Source organism: Saccoglossus kowalevskii, chromosome 16 (assembly GCF_978046115.1).
Source record: "Saccoglossus kowalevskii chromosome 16, keSacKowa6.1, whole genome shotgun sequence".
In the NCBI taxonomy this organism is placed as follows: domain Eukaryota; kingdom Metazoa; phylum Hemichordata; class Enteropneusta; family Harrimaniidae; genus Saccoglossus; species Saccoglossus kowalevskii.
Window position 1 is genome coordinate 19135777 of NC_140656.1, and position 9085 is coordinate 19144861.

The 9085-nt window shown below is 35.1% G+C and overlaps 1 protein-coding gene across 1 annotated transcript; it reads right to left on the minus strand.

Moving 5' to 3' along the window:
- Positions 1–7520: 7520 nt before the first annotated feature.
- Positions 7521–8372, minus strand: LOC144347314 (uncharacterized). The gene is made up of 2 exons (XM_078007386.2): positions 8001–8372; positions 7521–7825 (listed from the first exon to the last, which is right to left on the minus strand). Exons 1-2 carry the CDS (start codon positions 8370–8372, stop codon positions 7604–7606), a joined length of 594 nt encoding a protein of 197 aa, XP_077863512.2. The 3' UTR covers positions 7521–7603.
- Between the last annotated feature and the right edge of the window lie 713 nt (positions 8373–9085).

Below are 9085 nucleotides of genomic sequence, written 5' to 3' on the forward strand. Positions count from 1 at the left end.
GATAGCTGAATAGCGGCCATTTTAAGGCCGAAAATGCATCAAAATCGTTCATTTTCACCATTCCGGACCCGGATCTCAGTTATGCATGGATGGATTTTATTCAAATTTGGTACATACATTGAACATAATAGAACCTTGATGCACGTCATTTTTTTTCCGGATCAAGTTTAAAATGGCCGACTGGTGGCCATTTTGTTTTAAAGAATTCAGTTCTGGATCCGTATCCGAGACATGTCTGGATTGATCAAGTTTAAACTTCACACACACATGGTACATCATGTCACAAATAGATATGTGCATTTGTTTCATGATCCGCTTAACAATAGCTGAATGATGGCCATTTTAAGGCCAAAACGAAAATGCATCAAAATCACATATTTTCACAATTCCGGAACCGGATCTCAGTCATACATGGATGGATTTTGTTCAGATTTAGTACATATATTAAACATAATATAAGCTTGATGCACACTAATTTTTCTTCGGATCAAGTTCAAAATGGCCGACGGCCATTTTGTTTTAAAGAATTTAGTTTTCGATCCATATCTCAGACATGCCTGGACAGATCAAGTTCAAACTTCACACAAACATCATACATTATATCATACATATGCCTGTGCATTTGGGCCAGTCCTTTTAAGGTCAAAAATTCACCAAAATTGCACATTTTTACCATTCCGGATCTGGATCTTAGTCCACCAAAAGTGGTCTGAGATTTCGGTCATGATCTGCTTTGAATGTATATGTCACTCAAATATGAACAGAACGGGGACGTGTCATTGACAATGACTTGTTATAAATGTTTTCGCACACAGTGGAGCTATCTGTTTTATTTATTCATTGGTTCAGAACAACTTATTATTTTCTACATGTAGATGTTATTCAGAAATTGTAACAGATGAAGAACAAACTGATGAAAGTGCAGAAGATGAAAGTATTCATGGGGAAGGGATTATCACCAATCAATACACAAGGTATTCTATTGCTTGGAATCTATGTATAAGCTGAAACTTTGTTAATATGACAATACAATATATCAGACTTGTTTTTTGTAAACAACAAATATTTTGTAAGAAATAGCATGGAGTTGAATCAACAGAGGTCTAGGTTATCAAGAAAAGACCAAACCATTCTTTTCTAATTGGTGTATTACACTTTGAGAGTTTCTCCCACTGAATGTGCATACAAAACGCAATATATATCACTCAGGTTATTTTTCTGTCAATTTGTGTGAGTTAAGGTTCAGCTGTTTTTGCCAAAAAAATATGAAAATTTTGATGTCACTCACTGGATTAAACTAACATAGTAAGACAAGTAAATTTATATCTTTGTTCGTATTTTTGTAGGGTTACATTGGAGTATGCAAAGGCTGTATTAGAATATCATGTAGAACAATTGGGACTCAAATATGTATATAACTCATATGCAGAAAATCAGTATCAAAACATAAATATTATGAGGAGGAATTTGTGGAAAACTGGAGCAAGATCTATCAGTAAGTCAGATTTTGATCCAAAACATCCATTCAGAGTACGATTTGTAGGAGAATCTGGTTTAGATGAAGGAGGGCCAAGAAGAGAGTTCCTTAGATTACTAATGAAAACCATACAAGAAACTGGAGTGATGGAGGGTAGTGGAAATAATTTATGTTTCTCCCATGACATTCAATTGTTTGCTCAGAATAGATACTATTTGGTTGGAAAAATGGTTGCCCTCTCATTGTGCCATGGTGGTCCAGGACTTTATTGTTTAGCAAAGCCTGTTTACCAATAATTGGTGTCGGGAAATGTTAAACATGTTGAAGCAGATGGTATCCCAGACTATGAAGTAAGACAGTTAGCCAAAAAAGTAGGTGAAGTTTTGAAGTTGTTATATTGTTGGTTACTCATATATATTACCTACTGGTTGATTAATGTTTGTATTATGCAAAGACTTGTGATATGGTTTCTGAAATTTATTACATTAGTGAAGCATCATTTCACCTATAATATAATTTTCTATGGCTTGTGTTGAGAAAATGTATTTTGAGGTTAAGAGTAGGATTGAAAGTGATTGTCTGGGAGCCAATTTATAATGAGTGTCATTTACTCTCTGTGTGACACATGAATTTGAACACCACTAATAAAAAGTTGTTAACTGATTTGCTGACTGATGCTGAAATTCACCACAAAGATAAGCCATGTGTACATGTCTAGACAAGGATTGAGTCTTGTGTTATAATAAATTATGGCACACGTTTGAGTAGAGTATTTCCTAAATTTTGAATTTCTTTCTGTTAGATCCAAGACTGCAACTCAGATGAAGACATGAGAAATGCTTTAGAATTGTTAGGAGATCATGTTATTGCTGTCTCTGGATACACAAGTCCAGTCGAAGAAGTAACTCTTAAGGAAAGGGAGCTCATCATTAAAAATCTTGGAGTGCACTATTGTGTTCACCGGTCATTGTCTGAAATTGAACAGTTTAGAGATGGTCTAAACACATTGCAAATAGCAGACTTGATTACTAAAGAGCCTGGTAAGTTAGTTTTCTTCCCTTTATATGTTAAAGTGTCTTCACAACTGCAGACACGACAGACAATGACCATGATGCCATGTAAAATATGGGTAAACTTGCAAATAATGATTTTACCCACACTGTATATTACATTGCAGCAGACTGAACATAAATGTATACAGTTGTGAGGACCATGGAATTTTACCTACTATGATATTGTTAAAGAGGAGCCCATCAATTTGGTATTGTCATGTTTTAGACAGTGGCATAGGCTACATGACTTTTTTCCATGCACAATTCAATACAAGATCTACTGTTTGATTTCAGTTGAAATTTGGCACACTGCTAATCTATGATGAGTTAATTTCCTAATGGGATATTGGTGCAAGTTTGTGCATTAGGTAATTAATACAGAAATTATACAAAGCTAGCCTAGGATCCAGGCTAAGTTCAACGGTTGCATTCGTCTCTACTAACACCTAGCCTTGATGCTAGGAATTTTTAATTAACGATGTAAATTTATACAGAACACTATAGTAACGAAAAATACACTGCCTAACTTCGCTTATTTTGATTGGAAAGCTCAATTTATGCTGGGGAGTTCGTATTACAGTAATATGCTGAGCGTTAACTCTGATTGGTTGGGAAAAAATGCAGAGCAGTGACTGGCAGTTATCAGAATATTTGTCATTACTACAGCAACATTTTTTACATGACCCTCTTTTATGACTTTCTGCATAAATGTAACTGTTAATTCAAAATTCAAGGCTTGGGCGTTAGTAGAGACGATGCAACCGTAAAACTTAGCCTGGCTAAGACGAAGCCTGCTGCATTTGTCTGGCATGCTGGTGATCTTCAACATTTTCATATCCACATAAATTTGTTTTGGGTTTCAACCTACCGTAATTAATTAATGAGATCATATCTAATTGATTTTGAATTTTTGTTAATATCTTGTTTATTTTTAGGTTGTCTGCAAAAGCTAATGTTGGCCAGTATTTTGATTGAATGTTTTTAATTCTGGTAATTACTTGCAGGTTCTATGGAGTACTTCTTATGTGCAAATAAGAGCATGAAACCAACTGTAAGCTATATGAAGGATATGACTGTTGATTACAGTCCAGAAGGTTCAAATGACAGAATTCTAGAAGAAACTACCATATACAACTGGTATGAATATCTGGATGATTGTGCAAAAGGTGAATTCACATTAGTATTTTGGACATTTGAGCTTTTGGTCCAGTTGTGCATTCATTCCTATAACTGATTTTCATTTTCCTCCTATGTGAATAAGAAGGTAGCACACTTTTATTCATGTGAGTGAATATTTATTGTGTTTTTGTAGGTTACTGAGCAGCCAAGCTTTTTAATTTACATGTTTTCCATTCATATACATGATGAATGTGCATGTCTCCATCTAATGAGCTATGCTGGCAATGGGTTGGTATAGGACAATTTTAGGCCTCTTGAAAGAGCTCTTAGTCGCGTGACCTGTATCTGTTTTAATACTATTGGAGACAAATAACTACAAAGTTTATTTTCTGTATATGCAAGTGCATATGTGACAACTCAAAAAATTAGTTTATTAGAACCACCTTCATCTCAATGAGCATCCTTCTAGTTAAATCAAGAATTGCCTAATGAGCTGCTTTCCCCCAAATTGACCATAAACACAGTAAGTTTGCACCAACCAATGCCAGGGACACTATGTATGTAGTGCCAGCTACTAAATGTTCCAAAAATTGAAGAAGCAATAAGGCGACAAGTGTGTGTTGCGATACAATGTCTGTAGTCTCCAGTGGTGGTTGTACTTTCATTTGGACTAAAAACATCCCTGTGTGTTTATCCTGGTGTGCATATTCAGTATGACTGTAAAACCTGTAATAGAAGCCATAAGTAATGGTAATGTACAACATAGGGGAATATGGCTTCTCTTAGAGCATCTACACATGAGAAATGTGTTGTCAGATCATATGACGAATATAATCAATGTGGAACATGGTTCCGTGGGCACTGATCACACGTCCTATTCAGATCACCTTATATTCTATTGAAATCTGGCAATAACAAGAGCAGTATTTATTGCCAAATGAAGAAAAACAAGTTTAACACTTTTATAGTTCTCAAACAAACATGTTTGTCCTGTGAATTTAAAACGGGCGAGAGCTCCAGACTTATACTTGAGAGAATAGCATCCTGTTCTTTACCTTTGCAGTAAATTTGAAAGCCAACTTCTTGGGTGTTCTGACATGGTGTGCACTTGGTCCAAGTTAATCTAAAACAGTAATTTGTTTTGAAGTGATGTTTGTTCTTTTTTTTTCCATGATGCTACTGGATTATATGGACTGGCAATCATATTTTTATGCTATATTGTATTTTCACAGGAGAAGTTAAAGCAAATTTTAATGATGGAAATGAAAATGCTGAAGTACCTGTTCAGATTTCTCTTGAGTTGCATTGATCCCACCACTGGGATTACATCCAGAGCCATCCATATCCTTTCTGAGAGACAAAGACCACATTTTTCCCACAGCTAATACATGTGCCAATATCCTATCACTCCCACTAGGTTTAACTGATGTGGAGGTATTTGGAGAAAGATTCACATATGCTCTTACTAACAGTATGGGATTTGGAGTTGTTTAGAAAGTTGTCATTGTATTCATAAAATATCCACAATGACCATAGTGTATATTATACCCAGTTACAATATTACCTACTTGGCTCCGTTTCTCCAAACTATGTCCTCTCAAAATATACACAAGTTTTCCACCTGCTTCATTTTTTAAAATTTTCCACCAAAACACAAGCCTCAAGAGTACCCAGACTACTTCACTTTTTTAAAATTTTCTGCCAAAAGACGAGCCATGAAAATTAGAGTTCTCCATCTATTCTTGGTTCCTATCAAACTTTTCCCTGCCTCTAGGCAGACTATGCAATCAGTCAATTGTGGTTTTCATATAATAAATTGAAGAAGTAACTGTCCAAATTTGTGTACACAAAATCCTATGCTTGCTTTCGCCATCGTCAACTTTACATTTTCGACTTCTTCTTAAAAACCACAAACTGTATAGCTGTGAAACTTTCTAGGAAGATACCTTGGGTGGTTCTCTCGATTTTTGGTGAATTGTTTTGTTATTTTTGGTAAAAAGTGATATTTTCATCTTCTTGTTAAAAACTGCAAGTCCGATTGTGTTGATATTACATATATAGGTACTACATGTTGACGTTTCTCAGATTTGTTCATTTTGTCTTTAATTCTTTAATTTTGGTGAATATTTTTGTCATTTTTTGTAAAAAGTGATATTTTCGACTTCTTGCTTTAATTGAAATGTGTATCGCTAAGAGCGGAGCTATCTCAGCTGACAGGCTGTATGCTTGATTGATAAAGTTTAAAATGTTATGACATTTTCCACAGGAGCAAGGTTGGAATATTTTCGCTATGTTTATAATATAAAATGTTATATTTTGACATTTGCCTTTTATATGTGTGTACTATTTCGCGTTAACTTTGTATTACTACTGTGAATGTTTTAAACAGTACATATACAATGCTTTTGTTTATCATGTGTAAACTGATGGGAACAGTCCTGTATTTGTCTACCATGGGCTACTATGTTAGCATTTCAGTGAGAACTTTGCACAAACCAAACCATTTCACATACTGGTAGACTGAACTTTTCCAAATTTTCTGTTTAAATTGCATGATACAATCTCTGCCAACATTTTGTGAGAAATAAACAAAACTGTAGGTACATGATTTTAGGTCTCTGAATTCAGTAATTTCCTATGATCTACGGTAATTACATCATACAGTTACCTGAGTTTGGCTCATTTCAGGGACCAATCAAACTTGTTTAACCTATATTTTTCCCAAACACACTACATTTGGATATAAACCTGGTAATCTAATAATAGTGGACTGATGACCAACAGTATAGTGTCATAAGACATGTACATTTATATATTAACAATGTTATTAAAAATTAAACTTTACAGAAAATGTTTTTATAACATTCTGATTATTTTGTTTTGATTATTTTTGCAATACAGCTGCAATAAAGGCATTGACTTGATGGAATCAAATATGGCAGTACTTTGGATTGTTGATTTTATTTGTAACAAATGTAACAAAAGTTGCGTTTTTCAATGAACATTTGCAGAAATCATGGCAATAACATCGCCGTATCAGTTTTGAGGCAGGATTCGCAGTGCATCATGGAGAATCAAACGTACGCTGAATGATAACAAGACAACCATTGGCAGTCGTTATTCAGCGTACATTTGATTTCTCATGATGCGTTGCGAATCCTTCCTCAAAAATGATACAGCAATGTTTTTGTCAAGAATTCTGGCAACGACCAAGTGGATTTGAATTTATAAGTTTTTGTTGTTTTATTTTCCGAGTTTGTTGATTTTTAAGGTTTTTTTGTGTCAGGAGTTTCACAACTTGTCTTTTTATATAGGTAGGAGAATATATACATTTCATTTTCATGAAATCAACAATCTACGCTATGTGTGACTGATTCGTTTTGAGATTTGAACAAATTTGTCAAAATATCGGACATCAAATCATATTCTGTAAATGGACAGTGTCATTATCAATGCTTGTTTATTATTGAGGCACAGGTACATTCTATATTGAACAAATATTACTCTAGGCCATTGTGTTATTTCTTTATATCAATCAAGCTTCTACTCATGGTTTCAATCTAATTTGTTACTGCTTGAAAGATGTGTGTCAAAGCACAACATTTGGGACTGAGACTGTCATTAACAACGACTTGATATGTTTTAAACAAGGAAAGGGGAAAAACAGAAAGGTAGTTATGAAATATCTTAAATGAGGGTGGGGAGAACATGGAGATACCATACTGGCCCTGATATAGGCCCATCCTAACACTTTCAAAATATTGCGATATAATTATAAGGGTATAAGCACAACTTTAGAATTTGATCTGGTTTTGTGTAGCGGGGAGGGGTGGGGGTGCTTACCAGTGTAAGTACAGTAAATAAAGTTAAAATTGTTGAAATATAATTGTCTTTTATTACAGTTTTTATCTATTGCTGTGATAATACGATACACAATATGAAACAGCATTAAACCTTACACCCTGTGTTCAATTGTTGTGTTTATAAAGGCTTTGACATCTTCATAGATCATTACTCCATTACTGTCATCATGGCAATTAAGTGGATCAATGGTACTGGATAGATTCTCAAGCTCATCGCCCATTAAAGGGCATGGAATATTTGGAATTATAAATTCATTTTCATTTTGTTCAGGTACAGGCCCATCATAATCTATTCCATATGCATCAATTTCCTCCTGAAATAATATAGCAGAAAATGTTTGTAACCTTATAACAAACACATAACAAACAAAAGGTGTTTAGTTCTGCTACTATTATTTTTACAATCTAACCATTTTGCAAGTATCCCGTATATGCATGATGCCTGGTATTTGCTTGTAGCAAGTGGTGTATTTACACCTACACACCTACCTGGTTACGTGGTTCAAATAGCTCGCCCATTGCTCGATTAGATGATTGTGCCATAGACAAAGATCCCTGGATCCACAGTTGACGAGGTGTTTTGTGCTGTGCCGAGCTAAGTTTGTGGTGGTTCCATCCTTCATTCCAGTGACTTAAATCACGATTAATAATCGGCAGGAAGATGTAATGGAGACTAAACATGTCAACATCATTCTCAATATCAAGGAGCAAATGGTCCTCCAAATGGTAAAATAAAAGGTAAAATTTAAAAAGGATCCCTTGAAAGACATCACGCCACAAGCGTTCAACCCTTTGATTGTGTACGCTTTTCTCCGCGATAAAGCTGCCTCTGCCTGGACCTCTATCAGGATGTTGCAACATAAACAGGGCAACCTGTTCATTCTCACCACCTTTATCTCCACGTATACGAGACGGAACACCAAACTTTTGTGTGGCATTCTCAAATAACTTCAGCACAGTGTCTGCTCTGTTGTTATCATTGCAGTGCAGAAAAACAACCATGCATGAGACAACCCATCTATTGCTCCGTGAATCACAAACTTCCACATGCAGGTACAAAAAGAGCAGGAAGCTAAAAATATGCAGTCTACAAGCGCTATTGTTAAATTTAGACACAATTGCATGTTTCATTCAAAAAGTTTTTATGTGATTTGCTGTCTATATAAAGATAATATGGGAAACGATGAAGGTGTATAAGTACCTAAATTAGTACAACTGAATTATTTAATGCTAGGTGAATGGTTAATGCAAAATCAATGTAGTTACACATAATACCCAAATTATTCATTCACTTGTTCACTTACCGTATCAACTTATGATTGCCGTCAATGTGCCATAGTGCATTGGGGCATGGTACATTATAGACTCTTCTATGGATTGTTTGAATCCTTCTGGCTATCACTCCCTCCGGATCAACACGTCTAAGGCTGGATCTCACGTGAAAAATTGGTACTCTTATGCCTTGTGCAAGGAGTAGTCCTTGCATACACTGTATTCGGTAATTTGCGAAGAATTTCCTGTACAACTCTGTCTAATTCATATTCAGTTATAATTGAATAAGTTGCTGCTACTGA

What these genes read in the sequence shown, in the direction of transcription:
- LOC144347314 (XM_078007386.2), bottom strand. Translation starts at nt 8,372, where the DNA reads ATGTTGCAACATCCTGATAGAGGTCCAGGCAGAGGCAGCTTTATCGCG. An exon ending in TATTTGAACCACGTAACCAG is followed by an intron (nt 7,826 to 8,000) that starts GTAGGTGTGTAG and finishes ATATTATTTCAG; the next exon opens with GAGGAAATTGATGCATATGG.